We start from the raw sequence: 23,560 nt of genomic DNA on the forward strand, positions 1-23,560 counted from the left end.
TTGTACAATGTCATCCTTCTAGAACACGGTCTCTAAATATGCAAAGTGATATCTACAAATATCTAGTGCCTAGGAAGACAGAGTGGTAGAGAGGGCAAGATGAAATACAGTACTCTGTGTACAAGCGATAAGCCTAAAACCTTGTTCACATAGTTATTCATATTTATTTTTATTTATTTTTTGCAAAGCAAAACTTTGTACTAAGAACACAGACTCAGAAAAATAAGCCCTCCTTTACACTAAACAAAGACATTGGAATATGGCAGATAAAGAAAATGTATCAATGGAAGGGAAAGCATTACAGCATTTGTAGTGGGAATACATTGAAGTAATTTTAAAATACGGGGGACAGATGAAGTGCAATTTATTCAAATGGGCAGACTAGATGGAAGAGTCGGTGTTCTGCAGTTTCAACTTAAGCAATTACTACCAAAACCAGTTTTTTTTCAGACTTCTAAAAGTTCAATGTATCTTTGCAGCTAATTTCAGCAAACCTTAAAAGGTTTCTTGTGTTTAACACACGCACATGTTTAGAGTGAACAACTTCCTTTGGCAACCTGCTCACATCCTGTACCTTAAAGCACAGCTATCTCAAACAAATCCCCATAGACCTTTTTTTAATGATGTCACTGTCTTAGAATAATACAATCCCCAAACATGTGAAATAGTGTATGTATAATGTGGCCCACGGCACAGAAACTCTTGCACAACATTGTTTTAAAGGACCAGTAACACCATAGAAAGAAAACATTTCTTAAAACCATTGTATTATACATAGCTTGTCTCCTACTTTTTATGTAAATATATATGTAAATATGACCCTATGATCCAATGGCTATCACAACAGACAACAGTTTATTTATGTTAAATGTAGGAATGGTGCGACAACTTAATTTTTGCCATTGCAGTATAACAATACATTATTTTTAAATGCATACAACGTTCTGTCTTTACTGGTTATTTTAAGATCTTCAAATCTTAAAGGAGAACTAAAACTTAACTAAGAAGTAGGCTAGAAATGTTGTACAGCATGTACCAGCCCAAGGCAACCACAGCCCTTTACAAGGAAAGATCTGTGTCTCCAAAGATGCCCCAGTAGCTCTCCATCTTCTTTTCTGCCGATTCACTGCACATGCTCTGTGCTGCTTTCACTTACTGAGCTTACAGACTGACTCAAAACATACAGTATGCATAGAATATCAATAAATATAAATATATATATATATATATATATATATATATTGCAAAATAAGACTGATTAGTAATTAAGTAAGCTTCAGTTTATTGTACAGGCCAACCTCATTTTCTGCTTCATATTTGCAACGACCCCTAAGCTTGACTTCTCAACAGCTGCTCAGAGCACACTGAGCATGTGAGTGTTGTAGACACTTTCCAAGATGGTGACCCCCTGTGAAAAGATTGAAGTCCTGGATCATTGCTGCTATTGAGAAGCTGAAAATTTAGGCTGGTGCAATAAGTTCAGTATATTAAATATGGGATTTTTAGACATTGTGTTTTTACTTTTACAGTTTAGTTCTCCTTTAAGGCTAAGGTACATGCTTCATCTCTCACCGTGTTTAAGTTTAGAAAGCATTGACTTCTCAGAATCAACAGAGGCACTTTTCCCAACCAGCAGTCTTTTAGCCAAATCTTTTTTGTAAAAGGCTTCAAAAACATCTTTGCCTGCAAAATGTAAGAAAGTCAGAATTCATTATCAGTATTGGGTTTAACTGCTTTCAAAAAGCACCTAAAATTGTAAAGCAAAATTATTGCTATTAAATATATTTTTTGGGGTTGGGGGCATAAATCAGATCAAAGACAAAAGGGTCCTGACATTCAGGGTATTTTTAGCCTTAACCGAGATTTAAAATCGATACCACTCACCTCTCTTTTCAGTGGCTTTTGCACTATGACTGTGCTAAACAGAGAAGGAAGCCTAAACCTGGCATCCATTAGATACCTGGTAAACTAGCTGCTATTGAAATGGAATTAATAAATGAACTACATATATAAAAAAAACAAAATCACACTTTACAGACAGAAATGTGATCATGAGGTATCATCTCCTAAAATCTGCAAGTTCCTACATACCATGGATGAATCGAAATATGATCATTATTTTATCCAGAAGTCTCTCCAGTTCTTCATCTGTTGCTTCTTTATTTCCAGAGCGTAACTTGGAATCCACATATTTGGCTAAAAAAAAAAAGTTACAATTATTCGAGAAATAAAGGAAAGATGAAGTAACTAGAAATGGCCCCTGTTTCTTTTCTGTGCCTCAGAGCAAGGTACTCTAAATATTGTACTTTATAAAAATTGCTGGCATTGGGTGCAATTATAAATATGGGACAAAGACACAAAACACACAAACATTATTGTCAGGTGGGTCAATGGCTCTCCTAAGTATCAAAGAATATTATTCCCCTTCACATCCACCTTAATTAAGCAACTTCAACGCTTCAACCTCATGTACATACTACAGTTTACGTTAATGTTACAAAGGAGTGTCTTCACACTTTCCTTACTTTTTGGCAATGCTACAACAATCTCTGAAACTAGGTAAGCATACACCTTTACAGTTATGGAAATAACACATAGAAAATGCAAGATAGAAAAATTTGGTACAGAAACTCGAGAGGAAACTGGAAAACATCACTTTTTGAGTTTTGGTAAATATTTTTGACTGAAAAGTTAATAATATGAGTTTTCAGTCTGTGATCTATGGTTGTTTCAGAAGAAACAAAGCAGGGTTCTTAACCTATTGTTTAACCAAAAGAGGGGCTCAGTCATTAGAAATAAATAAACATATAATCTTTGTTAGTTTATTTTTTATGGTAAACACAACAATACATGTGTCAAGCCAAGGAAAATGTCTCTTGAACATTAATTGAGTGTTTCTGTTTGAACTGCGATTGTGCCTAGCCAGGGATTTTTTAAGGCTGGCTGAATCATTTTACATTTTACATGGTGGATGATATCTGCATGTGTCCACTTTCCTTTGAAACTCCTCATGTGTGTATATTAGCACCAGCACCTGTCAGGACAGAGTGAGAATGCTTATCTGAATAGTTGCTGATGCACAACCCAAAAGTTAAACTATGCTGTGCCACTGAAGCATGTCACATGGCAATAAAAACTAAAGTACAGGTAAAATTAAAACATGTAATAAAGGTCTGATTCAATGAACTGACAAGTTATTAATCAGTAGTTGCTATTCTAGAAATAGCATCGCATGCGAGATTTTTGTGATCACATCAAACTAGGTTTTCCTTAGTTAGTCCCTTAGTCCAGCAGTCGCATACCTTTTTTGGCCTAGGGACTGGTGTAATGGCAAAATATTTTGCAAGGGGGGGGGGTTGGGAGGGGGTCGGAAGATGGGAGGGGGGTCAGTGGCATCTGAGCTTCCAATTCGGCGCACCGGCATCCAATTCAGTGCGACACGTTAATTCTGGGCTAGGCTCGGTGGCCCACTTCAGGAATGTCCACAGCCGACAGTTGGGAACCCTTGCCTTAGTCATTTTGACATTTTAAAAGGTGACTAATAAAAAACCTGTAGTTGCTGTTATCAAAAGAAAAAAGTCTTGCATCATCTGCCTTACATTGCAACTATGTTTAAGAATTTTTTTTTCCAATTCCATTCTCACTTTCTTTATTTTCTTCCCTTCCCTTCTCTAATGTTCCCCACTTTTATTTACCCAAACCTTTTTTAATTTATCCTTATCACCCCAATCCTATATTGTCTTCCTTTACCCTTTTTAATATTCCTTTTTCACCTCTTCCCATTTCTCTAGTGCTCGGTTTCCTTTTTTGTTTTTCAGTTGTCCTGCACCCGTCCTTTTAAACATTGCCAATTTCACACCTTCTACACCGATCTAGTGCAACCAAGATCTTCTGCATGCTTGCTATAATACTGGCACAAAGATGAGTGGCGAGAAATCATAAGATTTTAGCAGCACAAGTGACAGCTCTATTGAAGGGGAAAAGGAATTGCTCAAAAAAGTGCAAATACAAAAGACTCTGCCCAGCTGTCATGAAGAGGGCCCACCAAAATATCTCCAAATATCTCAACAGAACAGTCCAACTTAAAATATAGTATTTTTTCTCAACATATAAATACAGTTCTCTGTTGCTTTAATAAATTAATTCTTGCACTAGCAGCACAATAAAGGGTTTTTACATGCCATACCTTTAAATTTTTATTCCAAGTTTATTTATTATCCTTTTAGATTTGAACAGGGGTGTCATCAGTGGATTTTTATGTAAATTTACCCTGCTAGTAATTTAATTCACTGGTATGCAAGCGCATCTTAGATTGTAATGAACACAGAGGAGCAAGGGGTCGTCTACCTATGAGTTCTGCTGGCTTGTTTGCTCTTCTGTTGATAAAAGTTTCAAATGATTCTTTCATAGTATTAACAAACTTCTCATTCTTCTGGAAGCAAACTTCTATTATGTGATCTACTTTATCCTTGAAATCCAGGAGCTCCTGAACCATGTCTTTGTCTTTTTCAGGATTAACAACTAATCCACTTCCAAAATTCTACAAAATCAAAAGAAAGTCAGAAATCTTAATTTGCGGCTCATACAAGCAGAAGACATTTGTAAGCTAAACAGTACTTTCTCCTACCGGTCAGTTGAGCACCACCTACAAAAACCAAGCAAAAACAACTATGTGCTGAATATGCTGCAAAAGGGCAGATCTTCAGCACACCACCAAAGATTTTTATTAACTAATTCTTAATTTATAGGTAAGCTAAAGCTTAAATAATTAGGTTACTTATAATGCACCTTATGCTTTGTACTTCTGTGCCAGTTCATGGCCATCACATGCCATGCTTGACTGTGGCTAGTTAGCCGGTATAGGGACTGCTTTGCAATATACAGTATTCATACAATATAAAATTTAGAAACATTAATTAAAAATTAATTTTAAACCACATTACATGGCAGGACAGACACTCTAGGCCCACAACCTTTTTTACCGGTGAGCCATATTCAAAAATAAAAAGAGATGGGGAGCAACACATGCATGCAAAATGACAAATAAGTGCTGTGATTGGCCATTTGGTATCCCCTTTGTGGACTGTTCACCTACATTGAGGCTCTGTTTGACAGTACATCTGTTTTTATGCTATTAAAACTTGCCTCCAAACCTGGAATAGGCTGACACTCAAAAGGCCTATTAAGATGCTGCTGCTTTGCAGGCTTGGATTATTACAGGTCTGCTGAAACTTAAAATACAGCATTTTTAGCTATATTCTTTATTTAGGCTTAAAATAGAATATATTTCAACGGTAGACATTTTCAGATAACTATGCAACATGAAAGAAGATTGACAACAATTTAGAGAAAGAAAAGTTAAAGTGTAAAAGCTTCAGCTCTGAAACCAGTGTTGCTAAGGTTTGCTTGGACAGTAAGTAAGTAACAAGCTATAGATTTTTACAAATATAGCACTATTCTAATCTGTTAGTAGATTAGCAGAAAGTTGTTTTATGAGCACAGTGTATGCAATTTTTTTTCTTTTTTCTGGCTTGCAGGATCCTCAACTGAAGCTGACTGATACATTTTATATTTCCCTTATAACTACTCTTAGAAGCAATAACCAGGACATGGTTAATATAATATATTAACAATTTTTGTCAAAGTTTAAATACTTTATACTTATTTTACGGGTCAGGCTTACTTTTATAGCTTGAAAACTTACCTTAATGTATTCACCCCAGTGCTGTAGTAGTATCATCTTACCATCTTTTACCCGACTAAAGAGTTGATACATTAAAGTCAATTCTAGGTCTCGGTTTTCATCAAGCATATTCTTGAGACCTGAGTTAAGAAAAAACACATGAACACTTATTTAAGAAAAAAAAAGTTTTTACAAATGGAATTATCATACAAGGGGAAACGTAGCAGTAGTTACATCGTTTAATGTTTTAAAACCTTCAAAAAATTATGCCAATTTTCTTAAAGTAGGAAAACCAATTGATGTGCTAACCAAAAAATAATAAAAAATAACGATGCAAACTAATGTTTTTAGCAAGGCAGTTATATAAATATATGTAAAAGTAAACACAACAGTTGCACCCTACAACACCATGCAGTGTTTACCTTTTTGCAAAATAGCAGTTAAATGCTCGCCTAGAAGCTGTTTTTCCACACAAGCAATCAGTGGTTTACTGCAGAAGGAAAGGCAGTATCAGTATCACCGTTTAATATCATCATGTTCTATTGCATTAACAGATGTATTTAAAATACAGTCCCAGCATTAATTTCAATATATGTAGCCTGATTTGTAAAACTCAGCAGTTATCAGATTGTAATCAGCTTTTTCTCTTCTCTAGTGGCAACCCTTTCCAAATTACTTGAATTAAAATGAAAAGAATATGGCAAACATCTGTGATACCAGGGTGGTGTTAGTTTGGTCCTAATGAATTACCCAACCACCAGCACATGTTTCAGCAACAGAATATTAGTTCCAATTCAAGTAAATGTGTCTGGCCACTTCCTCAGAAGCTAGGTTCTGAGAAAGGGCTTAACGCATTTCGTAGCGTTGCTCTACTTCCCCAGAAGCTAGGTTCTGAGGAAGTTGCGAGACACCACGAAACGCATTAAGCGGATGGCCTCTTTTTCCTGTGTGCTGAGGTGTTTTTATTTTTTGAAAAATGTTCTTTGTGGAGCTCTGTGATTCAAAGATTTGGAATGACAAAATCTAGTGAGTCACCCATTGATATAGTCAGATAGGCAATACATGCAAAGAAATTATCATTAGCTGATGGACCAGTAACATCAAAAAAAATGTTAGTATATATCAAAAAATAAACACCAACACAAATTAAACTTTTAAATTGCAAAGCATTTATTAAAAAATAACTAACTGAAACTCCACTTCCGCTCTTCTTGAGAAAAGGCGACAGGGCGACCATCCATTCTGCACCAGTTGATTTCTCCTTCCTGGCTATCTCTCCTGGCTGCGCTGCTCTGCCAGCAAGATGGGGCAGCACTTCTAAGCGATGCACATGTCGTATCCCCCAGCCCACGGTCATCGCCATTGCCTGCAAGTTGCTCCCCACTTCCCAGCATTGCTCCTCTGTCTCTCTGCGCTGCCCCGTCTCCCTCTTTTCCCAACGAAGTCTTATTACCTCTGTCGCTGTTTCAGTGTGCAGTAGAGACTGCACACCGGGAGAGACGGAGGAGCTATTCCGTCTCCTGCCTCCCACCCATTCCTTGTGGGGAGCCACGTGTAGGGCCGGTATGTGTATATGACTTACAGGTGTCCCTTCTCTTTTCCGGCTTCTTCCCATTGGCAGCGCTGCTCCCGCGCACTCCTCGGACATACGGGGCGCAAACTGAAGGACAGAGAGGAAAGACCAGACTGAGCACGGTGTCTGTACCCTCTTCCAAATCCCGGCCGCTGCCATAACTCGGAGCCGATTGCTGCCGTGCGGAAGATCATTGCGCGCTATTTATGCCCTCTCCCTGTAACCCTTCCGCAGCCGGGGACACAGGAAGCCCGAGGCTTTCAAACCGAGCTTTGTACTGTGATTTGGTCCTGTGATCGTTCCTATTAGTTCAAACGTGCTGTCGTTTTAAAAGTTTGGGTTTGTTTAAATTATATGATGCCTCACTGCCGTCACTGGATGGAGCCTTCCGCTCTTGTACAACTGGCAGGCAATGGCGACGACCGTGGGCTGGGGGATACTACATGTGGATCGCTTAGAAGTGCTGCCCCATCTTGCCAGCAGAGCAGAGCGGTCAGGACAGATAGCCAGGGTGGAGAAATCAACTGCTGCAGAATGGATGGTCGCCCTGTCGCCTTTTCTCAAGAAGAGCGGAGTAAGTTATTCAGTAAGTTATTTTTTAATAAAGGCTTTGTAATTTAAAAGTTTGATTTGTGTTGGTGTTTATTTTTCGATGTATACTAACGAATTTTTTTAAAATTTTTTTTGATGTTACTGGTCCTTTAACCTGTCAGATCGACTAAAGACCGTATGAAAAACGTTGGGACAATCCACACGGTCCGAAAATTGTACAAAAATTCGACTATCTCTTTGCGTCTATGGTCAGCTTTATTTAGACAAGCCAGGAAATTTTAACAGTTGACATTAACTATAATGTATAATATTACTTACTGTGTCCCATGGTCCAAATATGTTATAACTCTGTCTACCTCTTCTTCTAAACGCCTGTTCACATGATGAAGATATTCAGGTACCTACAAAAAATCATGCTATTTAGCCACAAAGTATTTATACCTCTACACTTTTCCAGGGATTGCTGCAGGCAAGTAGCTTCAGAGTATAAGCTACTGACTAAAAACCACTTCATAGTTAAATTGAGTTGAAAAAAGACAAAGTCCATCAAGTTTAACCCCTCCAAATAAAACCCAGCATCCATACACACACCCCTCCATACTTTCACATAAATTATATATACCCATATCTACACTAACTATAGAGCTTAGTATCACAATAGCCTTGGATATTATTTCTATCCAAGAAATCATCTATGCCCCTCTTAAAGGCATTAACAGAATCAGCCATCACAACATCACCCGGCAGTGCATTCCACAACCTCACTGTCCTGACTGTGAAGAACCACATGTCTGAAGGGGTGGCCTCTGGTATGTTGATCCTCTTTATGGGTAAAAAGGTCCCCTGCTATTTGTCTATAGTGTCCTCTAATGTACTTGTAAAGTGTAATCATGTCCCCTCGCAAGTGCCTTTTTTCCAGAAAAAACAACCCGAACCTTGACAGTCTACCCTCATAATTTAAGTCTTCCATCCCTCGAACCAGTTTAATTACACGTCTCTGCACTGTCTCCAGCTCATTTATATCCCTCTTAAAGGGGCTGTTCACCTTTGAGTTAACTTTTAGTATGATGTAGAGAGTGAGATTCTGAGACAATTTGCAACTGTTTTTTTTTTTAGTTTTTTTTTATTATTGAATGTTTTTGAGTTATTTAGCTTTTTATTCAGCAGCTCTTCAATTTGCATCTTAACCAATTTACCCTAGCAACCATGCATTGATTTGAATATGAATAGGAGAGGCCTGAATAGAAGGATCCGTAATAAAAAGTAACAATAACAATACATTTGTAGCCTTACAGAGCATTTGTTTTTTTTTTTAGAAGGGAGTCTGCGACGCCCATTTGAAAGTTGCAAAGAGTCAGAAGGCAAATAACAATAAAAAATAAATAATGAAAACCAATTGAAAAGTTGCTTAGAATTGGCCATTCTATAACACAATAAAATTTACCTTAAAGTAAACCACCCCTTTAAGGACTGGAGCCCAAAACTGTACTGAATACTACAGGTGAGGCCTTACCAGGGACCTATAAAGAGGAATAATTATGTTTTCATCCCTTGAGTTTATGCTTTTTTTTTTTTTTTATAAAAGACAGACCTTTTTTTGCTTTGGTGGCCATAGAATAACACCGCCCAGAATTAGACAACTTGTTATCTACAAAAACCCCTAGATCTTTCTCTGTTAAGGAAACTCCCAACACACTGCCATTTAGTGTATAACTTGCATTTATATTATTTTTGTCAAAGTGCACAACCTTGCATTTATCAACGTTGAACCTAATTTTCCAGTTTGCTGCCCAGTTTTCCAGTTTTACTAGGCTGCCCAGCAAACATGGACAACTCCCAAATGTCCTCCCCATTTCAGCACAGATTTTTTTTTTCTCTCAAGGCAAAGTATTTTCAGAATGCTATTAAAAGAATCTCGTATATTTCCAAGCAAAATAGTTATCTAATATAGTAGAAAACATTCAATAAGTGAAATAAATTCCAACCTCTCTTTCTTGCATGAGTCTTTGGCCTTCAGCAGCATACAAACATTTTGTTTCCTCCAAAAATTTTGCCTCAAATGACTCTTTGTAGACCTAAAATACAACAAACCAAAAAAAAACTGTAACAAAGAAGATTTTTTTTAGTTTGAATTTCCATGTTTACGTGCCTCCCTCCCACCACCCTTAGTGAAGGGAGCCACAGAGTCCTGCAGCTATTTGCATACACCTGAACAAAACATGCAAAGAAAGTTCAAATGTGGCCTATTCTGCACTTTGCATGCTGAGGTTGAATTCACAAATGAACCCTATAATGTTACTTTGCAGACAACAACAGAACATCTAATAGGACTACCAAACGTAAAAGTTAGGCATAGAAAAAAAAAAGATTCTAGACTAGGGTACAAACATTTTCTGGATAACAGAAAAACTGCTGTAATGAAACTTCAAAGATAAGCAGGAGCAGGGACTTGGAAAAGACTTTCAGCGTTCACTTCATTCTAAATAGCAACTGCCAGTGTCTCAACTGGTACATGGATCATGGGACTTTTAGTTCTACTACAAATAACACAATAAGTCACTTACTTGTAAGTCAGACAACATGCCCAATAAACTTCTCAACAAGCTCCGATCTACAGCCTCCCCAGACCGTTCTTGCTCAATTAGCTTCAGGATCCCATCAATTGTTTTGTTCTGAACCATTCTATCACTAATAACATGGCTGCGAAAGAGTTCCAATCCCATATCCCTAAACAAACACCAAAGATGAAAATTATAATTTCAAAGTATTAACAATTCTCCTATTTAACAGCAACAGAATAAAATAATTCAAACAATCTACCTGTAGAAACACTATAATACAGTATTTCTTAGGCAGTAAATTTTTTTTTTCCAGATAAGTTTTAGTAAATTTTAGTTAACAATAAAAAAAATACTTATTAGTGTATTGTGTATCAGTGTGGTAAGGTCTCCTTTTTAATTGCCAACTCTTAAGAAAATCGATTTCCTCATTAAACTACCCTCTCCTGTTTACATGCTGTTTTTCTGAACATACTTTTATGCATGCATTATCAGTGCTGACAAAAGGATAATTTAATACCTAGGGGTTTACCTAGATTCCAGAACGATCTTTGGGTCAGATACTTGCCTAGCGAAACTTCCATGTATGTACTTCCAGTAACACTAGTTTTCTCAGTTTATATCAGTACTAGCTATAAAAGTCATATATGTATCCCTTTGGGATATAGTAAAGGGGCGGAATATGAGCTCCAACATCAGGGTGTGTACTGAAATAAAGTAACATGTGGTCAGTTGTGGCAAAAAGTGCAGTAATAAAATGAGTCAAACATCTCCTAGGTTTGCTCGCAGTCTGTGCAGAGAAATAAAGAATATTACATGCCAGTGTGAACTAGGCCAAATGCATACAGTAGGCATTTTTCCTGCTCCAAATACTGTTTTACATATGTCTGATATACACAAATAGTTTGAGCATTCCTAAGCTGGAATGTTTGTCCAGAGATCAGAGAGTCAATATAACATACTTCTAAACAACTTATGTAAAGTTAAAGCCCCTGACATTTGTTTGTCAATGAAATCTGCAATTGACTAAATATGGTGGTGCTTGAAAGTTTGTGACCCTTTAAAATCTTCTATATTTTTTTATGAATGTGACCTAAAACATCTTCTGATTTTCAAAAAAGTCCTAAAAGTAGATGAAGAAAACTTAGTTAAACAAAAACACAAATTATTATATTTGGTTGTGTATTTTTTGAAAAAAAATTATTCAATAACATATCTGTTTTCAGTCAATGGGATGACAACCAGGTGTTTCTTATTTAAAGAACGGGGATCCAGCAAAGCCTGATTACACATACAACATATTTGTGGATGTGTATCATTGCTCGAACAAAGGAGGTGTCTGAGGACCTCAGAAAAACAGTTGTTGATGCCCATAAAGCTTGAAAAGGTTACAAAACTAGCTCTAAATAGTTTATACTCCACCAATCAATGGTCAGATAGATTGTGTACAAATGGAGGAAATTGAAGAACGTTTGTTTCCCTACCAGAAGTGCTCAACCATCAAAGATGACTTCAACTGCAAGGCGTCCAATAGTCTGAGAGATTAAAAGGAACCCATGGTAAATTCTAAGCAACTGAAGGCCTGTCTCACATTGGCAAATGTTAATGTTCATAAGTCCACCATCAAAAGAACAATGAGCAGCAATGGTGTGTATGGCAGGGTAGCAAGAAGAAAGTCACTGCTCTCCCCCAAAAATATTGCTGACCATCTAGAATTTGCTGAAGATCGTGTCGACAAGCCAGAAGGATACTGGAAGAATGTTTTGTGAATGGTTGAAGTCAAAATAGAACTTTTTGGCTTAAAGGAAGAGTGTCACATTTGAAGAAAGAAAAACACTGCATTTCAGCATAAGCACCTTATCCCATCTGTGAAACATGATGATGGGAGTGTTCTGGTTTGGGCCTGTTTTGCTGCATCAGGACCTGTATGGCTTGCCATCATTGATGGAACAATGAATTTGGAACTATACCAGAGAATTCTCAAGGAAAATGTCAAGACATCTGTCTGTGAACTGAATCTGACAGTGGGTCATGCAGCAAAACTACAATCCTAAATGGACAAGTCATTCTACCAAAGAATGGTTAAAGAAGAATAAAGTGAATGTTCTTGAATGGCCAAAGCCCTGACCTTACTCCAATTGAAATGTTGTTGAAAGAAGAGGTGTTCATGTGAGGAAACCCACCAACATCCAAGAGCTGAAGCTGTTCTGTATGGACGAACGGACTAAAAATACTCCCAGTCAATGTGCAGACCCGATCAACAGTTACCTCATCGTTTAGTTGAGGTTGTTTCTGCACGAGGGGGTCACACCAAATACTGGGTGAAAGCAAGTGAATACTGCTTCACATTTGCCACACGCAGAAATGTTATTGGATCGTTTTTTTTTCCCAATAAATACAAGACCATTTCATTTGTTTCTACATCTACTTTTAGGACATCTGAAAATCTGATGATGTTTTAGGCCACATTCATATAAAAAAAATAAAATCGAACATTTTCAAGCACTTTCAAGCCACTGTATAAACTCACCATATTGATGGAAGCATTGAGTTCTGAAGGACATAAGTACGATCCAAAAATAAAAAAATACTTCTGATCATGATCTAAAGATAAAAATAATATGTAAAATTAAACTAAAACATTATGAGCAATATTTACATTTCCAGTTTACCCAGTGATCTGCATTTTATATGAATATTTAAGTCTGTGCCTTAAGCCGAAGTGTTAAAGTTGTGCTGAAGAGCATAATGTCTCAATTCCAAATACACAAAAGGTGATTTGTATACACATGGCTATGTTAAATGGAACTCTTTTAGTAAGAATGAATCTGGTACAGCACTAGTACAAGGGCTAGTAGTCTGGTAAAAAAGATATTTCTGTACTTGACTTTACCCATTCCCAACTGCTTCATTTATATCTGCATTTTACTAGAATCCTACATAAATTGCTGTGGATATAGGGCTGCAGAGGGGAAAACCAAAAGAGTCAGACATAACATATCATTACACTGAAGGTACCAGCTTTTTTTCCCCCTTTATATTTGTTGCAATGCTATTACCCCTTTATAACGGGACCAAGATATCCGTCTGAAATTTTCATTAAAAAAAAAAAATACACAAAAACAATAACTTTCAAATACACATTTGTTCTTAATGAGTATTGCAAGCTATAAACAGCTGCTTTGCTTTAATTAGTAATTGCATTGGTTTCCTTATTTTGCCATATAAACACCCAGCTCTTTATAGTTAGTGGTGCTTGCGAAGCAAAGCATCACTAATGTTATCTTTAGTGGTGCTTGCGAAGCAAAGCATCACTACTGTTATCTTGCAAACTTATTTTTATTCTTCTTCCGTATGAAAGTTTGGCGAGTAACTAGTCCCGCACCGTTTGTCCTAGACCCATGAATGAGGTGTCAAATCGTGCGGCTTAATCGGGAATGGGGTGGTATGACTTTTCTAAGGGGTGGGTGGTTAATTGCCCCTTGCGGGGGCAATTAACCACCCCGAAAAGTCCCATAGATTAACATTGAGGCCAACTTTTGACGGATTCTAGCGCAGAGAGGGAATCTTGTAGAAACGTTAAATTTACCACATTTGAAGAGGTTTGCGACCTGTGTCAGATGATACCCCACACGAGGGTATAAGTTTTACCCCCGGGGCAGGAGAGGTCCCCAAATTTGCCCCATTGACTTATAATGGGGAATTTATCGAATAATTAGTTTGTCGCAGACCCATGAATGAGGTGTCAAACCGTTCAGCTTATTCGGGAATGGGGTGTTGTGACTTTTCTGTCCTATTTTGGGGACCCAAAAAAGTGAGCGGAGCCGCAAACAACCAATCAGATTTTCCCTATTGACTTCAGTGAGAAAATGTAAACAGCTGTAATTCTCACAGTAATAAAGCCAGAGCTCCCAAACTTGGCACCGTGGGTCACTGGGTGACTGCAGCCAAAATTTACAAAAAGTGGGCGGAGTCCACAACAGCCAATCAAATTTCAGCCATTCAATTAAATAGGAAAATTTTAAACTGCTGCCGCTCTTAGACGGTTAATGGCAGCCTCCTCAAAGTTGGCACAGTTGGTCACTGGGGGACTGGGATTAAAATTAAGAAAAGTGGGTGGAGCCAAAACCAACCAATCAGATTTCTTTGATTGGTTTTAATGGGAAAAATTAAGAAGGCTGCCATTCTCTCAGTATTGATGTCAGGGACCTTGAATATCACAAATGTGGTCGCTGGGGGTTTCCACTTCAAGTTTAGAAAAAGTGGGCGGAGCCACCAACAACCAATCAAATTTCATTCATTGATTTTCAATAGAAAAAAATAGAAATGCTGCCATTTTTACACATTAAATGACAGCATTCCCAAACTTTGGTATGTTAGTCACTGAGTGACTGTGGTTCACAATTAGGAAAAAAAGGGGCGGGGCAACAACAGCCAATCAGATTTGGGCCTGAGTTTTGCCACGGCAAGCACCACTCACATTTTCTTCAGGAAATGTACCTCTCTAGTCTGTATTTACAACCTTTATAAAGCAAAAAAAAAAAAAAGAAATATGGTGGTGTACTTACCATTTGTCTGCAGTGATCCTTCCAACATCTGTTAACCTTTTTTAAAAATAAAAAGCTGTCTAGAGATTCTGTGCACACATATGAGTTAAGGGTTCTAGAATATACATTCTCTTCAAATGTCAACATATTAAATTCATCAGTCAAGGTTTTGAATATAGTTTGTGCTTCCATTTTATTTAGCATCCGTAAAGTTACATACTCCACAATTTAAATTATATCTTCAGTTTTGTTTTCTATTTTTACCTTAGAAACTGCTTGAAAAAGTTTGTAGTATGCGTTTAGTATAAAACTTACCATGCCCCATATATTTTTTTGCATCAAAGGGGGCAGAATGCACCCATCTTATTTTATACTACTGAAGGTCCTGGAGGTTTACAGCAGCAGCCTGGTTCTGTACTTACAAGTATAAGTGTGTATTGGTTTCACAAACTTTTCTGCGATGTGTATATTTCACATAACAGTAGCTTTGCCTTTCTCAATTATATTGTCTTTGTTATTACATAATAAACTTTACACAGATTACATATTTAAATATAGTTCAACATGAGCCTATGATTAAGTGCACGAAACGCATAAAGCTGGCCATAGATGTGCAGATTTTATCCTATGGCCGACAAACTATCTGTGTTGCAATCTCCCAACCTACAACTAACCATTCAATATAAATAAAGTAGTAAAAATAACAACGTTCTGTCCATGAAATGAGAGACAGCAATCTTACGAAAGTTATGTCTGACAAACAGTAGTGACAGTCACCCACTGATATTGTCAGACAGGCAATACATGCAGGGATATTATCGTTAGCTGACAGAAATCTTCTAACCTGTCTGATCAACGATCGCCATGGTATGAAAAATGTCAGGACAACCAACACATACAAACCTTTGTTTTGTACGAGTTAATCTTTGCATCTATGGCCAGCTTTAGGCTTTGTATATTATCTGCTTTAATGAAAGTCTGCAGTTCCTTTAAATACATGGTCTGTGGGATCTGTGAGTGCCTGCTGTTTCTTTCCTTGGTCTGCTAGTTAAACATGAAATAAAAATTAAGCCATTTACATAGGTGGGGCCCTGAAACAATGCTGGCATTCTGGGGAAAATATTTCACTTTTTTTTTTCTAGAGCCAAGTTTTTTTTTCTTAAATACATAATCTTGCCAAGATTTTTTAACACAATAGTACAAAAAAAAAAACAACAAAAATCGCTAAATAAGCAACAATGCTGCTTTTTTTCTGTGATTTATGTGAATTGCAGCACGTAATTTAATAAATCTGCCTCATTAATACTGTATACACACACACCTACCTATTTAACCTGTCAGGTTTCTTTGATGTTGATAAAAGCAAGCCTGGATTGTAAATTTTTGGCACTGCCAGTCAGGTCAGTTAGTGCTGCAGTATATTTTACAATCTACAGCAGGTAAGCAGTTACTTATCTAGCATTCTGATTCTTCCAAAGTAGAACAAAATCATAATAAAAAGGTCAAATTCAATGTGGTCCTTAGAACTCCATATAAGTCTTTAAGAAAAGGATATTCCCTGAACTGATCTATTTGAGCTTTCATATGTTCTTCACATACTTGACGAAGTTGTTTGTAAAGGTTATGAGAAACTTTATAGGAGCATAAATTTTCTACAGCCTGAAAGAACAAAAGAAACCACAGTACATAATTAATATTTCTTGTGATAGGATGTACAACTTTGATGTTAACCCTTTCATGAACACACTGCTATCAGTGCCTAGATACTAGATATCCAATTACATAGGTATGGCAGCAACTTTCAGCACTAATATTGGTAAACCAATGAATTTTAGATGTACTGGCATATCCATAAATTGGAGTACAAAACTTAAATACAGGCGCCCATTTACACTGGCCACATTAAATAGCATAAAGTCAATTTATAAAAACTCTGTTAAATCTCTGTTAAATCTGCTCATGGGCAGAAACCCATAGTAACAAATCAGTGACTGGCTTTTTTCAGGCAGCTGCAAGCTGAATGATGAATGCAAACATTTGATTGGTTGGCATGGGTTACTGCCCAAGTGCACATTTGCCCAGTGTTTTATCCAATCCGTTTTAAGGCTATGTTTTAGGGCTCTTACACCCGAGCGGTTTTACCTGCACTCCCCTGCATTGTGCTTTCATCCCGTTCAGGCGCAGGAGTAAACATACTGAATTATTGTCAATGGGGCTGTACTCACACAGCCAAACGGTGGTTGGGGCGCAACATGTTGCATTTTATCTGCGTTTGTTGCTTACATGCGTCAGAGTACAGCCCCATTGACAATAATTCAGTGCGTCTACTCCTGTGCTGATAAAACAGCTTTGTAACAGCACGTGACTTCTGTTTCTTTGTAATGCGCATACTTGTGGCTTCATCGGATCACACAAAATCGTCCACTGAGCACCTGAGGGGCGCTATTACTTTTGTTGTTGTTTTTGTAATGTATTTATACCACGGCTAATAACCTATAAATATTACTTTGTATTTGTAGATTCTGCATTTTGTCATTAGGTGTAACATACACCAACTTTCTGCTAAAATACCCAGAAAATAGATAGTGAAACCAGTCCCCTAAGCATTCTTATCAGTCCCTCTCTAAATAAGCTACAATACTTTGGAACAGGTTGCTTCTATAGTCAAATATTTGTGCTAACAATACAATTTAACAATACAATTTAGGATTTGGCAAGGCTGCAGATCTTTTACCGATATGCCTACCTTGAGGGGGCAAATAGGCTGCAACGCTATGCAGTCAGATTGAGGAAACACACAGAAATTGATCTAGATCCGATAGTAAAATCTGCCCGATTGACAATTACCCGATTTTGGCCATATACTGTACTGGTCACTAGGTATGTTGATGGGCCCCATATATATGTCAGATAAGTTGCTGAATCGGTCAGAAGGGACCAAATCAGCACTTTACTGTAAATCGGCCTATGTATAGCCACCTTAATCGAGGGCACCATGAGTTATATCTATATCTCATAACACCACTGCATGTTGCTATATACCAGAACAAAGGATTATCAGATGGGTATGTTTGGATTATCAGATTAATTAACTGTGCAGCATAGGGTGAGTGGTTAGTGAAAACTTCACTAAAATAGCAAAGCAAAGTCATACCTGGTATAACTCCTCCAGGTTGTATTTTATAGATGTGCTACTTTCTATGGCATTCACTGCCTCCTGGAGCTTTTGCCATGTGTCCTGAGTGTAGCTGTCAGGCAGTTTTGGTTTATCTGTAATTTCAGACGCAAATGTTACAGTCAGAGCCATACAGACAACAACATGTTAAGTCTAGTTACTAAACGTATTATTATGCACGTTTGTTTGGATTCTTTTAAATTCAGTGGATTATGTGAAATTTAACACATGTGAAAAATTAAATACATGATTTCAGTAAGTACACTTTATATGCAAACAACATATGCCGAAGGGACTATTACTACCCACTGACATACTCCTTGAAGAGACAGTAACTATTACATTTATATACATGCAAATTAACAAAAAAGCAAAAGAAAAGTTGGTGTAAAGCACGTTCTGCCCGGCGAACCGAATCCTAATTTGCATGTGCAAATTATGGGCAGGAGGGAAATCATGTGACTTTTTGGTCACAATAAAAGGAAGTAAAAAATGTTTTCCCCTTCCCAACCCTATTTTGCATATGCAAATTAAGATTCGGATTCGGTATTCAGCCGAATCTTTCACAAAGGAGTCAGGGGTTTGGCCAAATCCAAAATAGTGGATTTGGTGCAACCCTAAAATAAAGTATAACTAACTTTTTATGAACCACCAGTTTACATTAAATGAGTTTACTAGTCCCAGCATTCTATATACAAATTATTAAACTAGGAATGAGGTTGAAATGCATTAAGAAAATCCTACCTTTAAAATTTTTAATGATTAATTTTTTGGAAGCTGTAGGCTTAGAGATCAAGGCTGAAGGCTTTGTGAGACCATTGGCATGTCCAGCAAGTGTTGAAAAGTTTGCTTTTTTCTGAGCTTCATGTGCCATAGTGGTGCACTGGTGAGTCGCTCAAGGATTACACAACATGGAATAATTAGATTACAACAAGGGTTCAAAGAATGAGTGTCAGCAGAGCTCTTTCTCCATCTGTTCACTGGAAATCTATGTTTCACAAAATTGCAGAGATAGAAAAAGGATTTCAGTGTTTATTTAAAACTTTAATGCAAAATGATTATTAATAACAACTACCATTACAACCCCAATTTCAGCCACATTTTCAAATGCATTATAGGTCTGAATTTTATACATTCAGGAAGTTATTTACTAAAGTCCGATCAGGCTTTTTGGAGCAAAACTTTATTTCTTCAGCCCCCCTTAGTTTTTTAACTCAAATTTTTGGAGATTTTTTAAAGTCCAATTCTGAATCCAAAAATCCGCCATCTCAGACCAACCGAGGTTGTATACAAGACAATGGGAGAAGTCCCTATCCTATTTGGAAGTGGTCTGCGTTGGAATTCGGCAGAAAATCAGTCTATTTTGGGATTTTCAGCAAAAAGCCTAAAAAAAATTGAGCGATTTGGGGAAAAACCTCAGAAATATTGAGAAATATCGAGTTTACCCCGATCCGATTAAATTGTGCTTTTGTAATAATAAATAAAGTCAAATCGTGGATTCTAGTTTGGTCTGACTTTTTTATTTAAACAATCAGAAAATTTGGATTTTAGTAAATAACCCTCTCAAAGTTCATTGTATTTACACAGCTATGTGGCTCTAGGAAGAGTTATTGTCCCAGACAAGTTGTAAATGGGTCAACAAAACTTAAGCAACTTCAAAAATGTGGGGTGGCCGAGGAATACCATGCTACCTTTATATGAATGACCTGGCCCAACAGTATTGACATTTTAATAGACTCAAGACACTGGCACCTGAGAGGGAATGTATCTCTCATCTATTGATTTTGTTTCATATGTACTGGTCATTTTAAAAAAAAAAATTGGAATAGTAATGAATCCTAAATTTAAAAGGAAACAGAAGTTCACTGTAACGTTTAGCCTGCTTCAGCTAAGCTTATTATCTATTCTGCTCTTATAAGCTAAAATCAATCACAGACCACTCTAGGCAGCAGTGTTGTAAAAATAAATATAAAAAGGTAACCGACCCTGCAATGTGCTTTGTGAGACATCTGCTCTGATCCTGAGTGTATATCTATAAACCATAAAGAAAGATGGTCCTGCATAAAAGGAAAGAGACAGCCACATCAGAACTAGAAATAACCCCCCATGCAAATAAAAGTGACTATTACACTATAAAGTAATTCTCTCATAATATCACACATGTATTCTTGAATTATAACAGTGTTCTTTTAAATATACCCTTTAATAAGGAGAATTAACTTACATTAATTTTCCTTAGAGAAGGAGCAATATATGCAATGGTCTACCTAATGAGCTAACAATTCCCTATTTGAGAATGCAAAGAGGTAAAAAAAGGTGTAGTCCAACTTCAAGTTAACTTTTTGTATGTTATAGAATGTTGTATTTTAATTGGTCTTAATATTTCATGACGCTTTAGTTATTCTCTTTCTTCTTCTGCCTCTTTTCTCTTCAAATAGTGTTCCCTGTCCCTGAAACCAAACAAACCAGATGTTTGCCCTGAAAAGCTACACTTTTATTGTTACCTGTCTTTACCCTCTAAATATTCCAATGCTTCATTCAAAACACTACTTTTTCTAGGGTTTTTAGGGTAAATTGGACCCTAGCAACCAGACAACAGCTAAACTTCCAAAAAAAAATGCATATGTCTCAAAATATAACTGTCTATATCATAACTATGGGGCACATTTATCAATGTTTTTGTGCTAAAATTAATGAATTCTACATTTACAGCGTTGAGTTCATCCAGAAGTCAATGGAGGTTGTCCTATGCAAAATGTATGACATTTTTCAACTGGAGTTTTTTGAGACTTTTGAGTTACTGAATTTATTTTTATAAAACTTGCTAGACTCATTGGAATGGATGGCTAGAATGTATTGATGCTTTAAATTTTTCACGTTTTTTTTTTTACTTAAGGAATACCTCACAAATTTGAATTTTGATCAATAGGCCCGTAATAGTTTACAGAAGTGTCTGGGTTTCCTCTGATACAGACTTTCCTTGTTGTGTGTAATAATAATCTATGTACTTTAGTTTTTTTTTTTTTTAACAAAATATGTAAATCCTATATAAAGTGTGTAAAGATACAGTTGCAAAGTCTGGGATATGGGGGTGGAACAAATGTAAGACTCTATACTGATAATTTCAAGTGTTATTTCCGGTTTTCCTGCTATTTGTCAATGCAACACACAGCCTCAATGCAAATAAGATTTACACTACAATTTTGTTGACTGGAAACCAAAACATTCTTATAAATGAAAAGCAGCAATGTAAACACTGCACATTATAAAAATAATGTTGTACCTGTTTACACAGTACAGAAATTGAACATATACCCATTTATATACATTTCTCTTCAAACTTTTTTATGAATTAAGGGTAAGATTTTGCCTAAAGTTAAATCTGTTCTACTGCGGGCAACAAATCTCCCAAGAATGAATTGCCGTTGAATAACATTACAATCACAACAAGTAAAATATACAGTATACTCATGGGGATCCAGAGCAATAGTGGCAAAATGCGATGAGAGGCAATTTCCCCCAATTAAGTGGAACGGTTTTATTTGTGGTAACTCCTTTTTGAAAGCTACATTCGATTGGTTGTTATTGGTTACTAGACCTGGTGCAAACATTGTAATTTTTACTCCATTTCTACTGATCTGGAGAAACAGTTTCCATTCAGAACACCTTTAGGCTACAACATAAAAGAACAGTATTAAAAGTGCTGATCCTCATGCTAACAGATGTTTCTATTCTAACAAAGCAGTGGTGCAGTGGACTGCCTGTTACCACTCTATGTCCATCAACCTGGGTGCTTGTCATTCCATAAAATTAGCAGTGGTCATTAAAGGGGGGGGGGGTTCACCTTTAAAGTAACTTTTATTATGTTATAGAATGGCCAATTGTAAGCAACTTTTCAATTGGTTTTCATTATTTATTTTTTTATAGTTATTTGCCTTCTGACTCTTTGGAGCTTTCAAAAGGGCATTGCTGACTCCCTTCTAAAAAGCAAATGCTCTGTTAGGGCAGGGGCACATGGGCAGATTTGGGAAGATTTAGTCGCCTGGCGACTAATTGCCTCTTCCTCTGGGCGACAATCCTCCCGAACTGCCTTCCCCCTGCTAAAATGAAAAATCGCCTGCGCCAAAGTCGCCCGAAGTTTCCTCGTGAGGCAACTTCGGAAATCGAAGCACCGCTAGTGCCATTGCGCTTTTTTGGGACTTAGAAATTTTTTAAACTTTTTTTGAAGCAATCCCTATCTACTAAGGCTTCAAATGTACTGCTATTGCTACTTGATATTCCTGATCTTTCTATTCAGCTCGTCTCCTATTCATATTCCAGTGTCTTATTCAAATCAGTGCATGGTTGCTAGGGGAATTTGTACCCCAGCAACCAGACAACTTAAAATGCAAATTGAAGAGCTGCTGAATAAAAAGCTAAATAACTCAAAAACCACAAATAATTAAAAATGAAAACCAATTGCAAATTGTCTCAGATTATCCCTCTCTGCATCATACTAAAAGTTATCTCAATGGTAAACCATCCATTTAATAGAGTCCTCTACCCAAAAGAACAAATCTTTGCATAATGAAGGAAAATTCATATCAAAGGAACTTCCAAACATACAGAATGTTTTCAATAGAATAAATATTTGTAAATGTTGTTCTTACCTAACTTTTTATTTTCTGCGCGCTTCTAGTTTAGACTGCGGAAACAATTTAGCCGGAACTAGCTGGTTTGCAGACTTGGAAAACTGACCTAGCACATTGTCTCACAAGCCCAAACCAAATAACAGAAAGGGTCACACACACACACATATATATATATATATATATATATATATATATATATATATATATATATATATATATATATATAATGCACACACATTGGAAACGTTAAAGGATATCGCTTAGAATGACATTATGGAATGATACAAGTCATGTGAGGAGATCCCTTTACAAAGAGAGCAGAAATGCCTTAGGTCAGACAGCTGGCAAGACTTTCTCGTCAGAGAGGCTGCAGGTGCACTCAGTGAGCTAGCCCAGTCCCACACGTCAATGCCAAGAGCTGCTGTCAATCCCTTACAAGGCATTTACACTATGACACTTTCCACAAGCTGTTACATTTCAGAAGTGAATGGAAATAGAAGGCAGGAAGGTGCTGAGAGTAAAAAGGGGAACACTTGTACAGTTGCTGCACAAAAGCATCACATAAGGACGTTTAGGGCCCATATAAGGGGGAGGGGAGAAGGCCGCCCCAATCGCCCACAATCACAATAGCTGCTGGTTATATATCCCACTGCAAGTGCCCCAAGACTCTTTAGATGCCGCTGGGTTTTTTTTTTTGTTTTTTTTTACAGCAATGACTTACAAACAAACGCTCGACTTCCGGAAAAGGAGCAGTTTAAAGGTGATCCCGAAGTCTTAAAAAATGTTTTGAGTGAAAATGTGACGTCACAGTCACGTGACCAAGATGTGGGCAAGAGAACGT

General features: G+C 37.0%; 1 protein-coding gene across 7 annotated transcripts in view; it reads right to left on the reverse strand.

Moving 5' to 3' along the window:
• Nucleotides 1-23,560, reverse strand: part of cul4a.S (cullin 4A S homeolog) — a 36,832-nt gene that overhangs the window by 13,007 nt on the left and 265 nt on the right. The window contains exons 1-15 of one of the 7 annotated variants that reach the window (XM_018249832.2): nt 23,441-23,550; nt 20,074-20,145; nt 18,833-19,076; nt 18,068-18,183; nt 16,469-16,572; nt 14,935-15,004; nt 12,897-12,970; nt 10,373-10,535; nt 9,794-9,883; nt 8,127-8,209; nt 6,106-6,173; nt 5,705-5,823; nt 4,348-4,540; nt 2,092-2,196; nt 1,573-1,683 (exon numbers count right to left, since the gene is read on the reverse strand). In XM_018249832.2, the coding sequence (XP_018105321.1) occupies nt 1,573-1,683; nt 2,092-2,196; nt 4,348-4,540; nt 5,705-5,823; nt 6,106-6,173; nt 8,127-8,209; nt 9,794-9,883; nt 10,373-10,535; nt 12,897-12,970; nt 14,935-15,004; nt 16,469-16,572; nt 18,068-18,183; nt 18,833-18,962 (1,426 nt within the window). In that variant the 5' untranslated portion in view covers nt 18,963-19,076; nt 20,074-20,145; nt 23,441-23,550. Of the gene's footprint in view, nt 1-1,572; nt 1,684-2,091; nt 2,197-4,347; nt 4,541-5,704; nt 5,824-6,105; nt 6,174-8,126; nt 8,210-9,793; nt 9,884-10,372; nt 10,536-12,896; nt 12,971-14,934; nt 15,005-16,468; nt 16,573-18,067; nt 18,184-18,832; nt 19,077-20,073; nt 20,146-22,737; nt 22,879-23,440; nt 23,551-23,560 lie in introns of those variants that run through there. The other 6 variants (XM_018249833.2, XM_018249834.2, XM_018249835.2 and 3 more) reach the window with 6 other exon arrangements.

This window comes from Xenopus laevis, chromosome 2S, assembly GCF_017654675.1.
Source record: "Xenopus laevis strain J_2021 chromosome 2S, Xenopus_laevis_v10.1, whole genome shotgun sequence".
NCBI classification, from domain to species: domain Eukaryota; kingdom Metazoa; phylum Chordata; class Amphibia; order Anura; family Pipidae; genus Xenopus; species Xenopus laevis.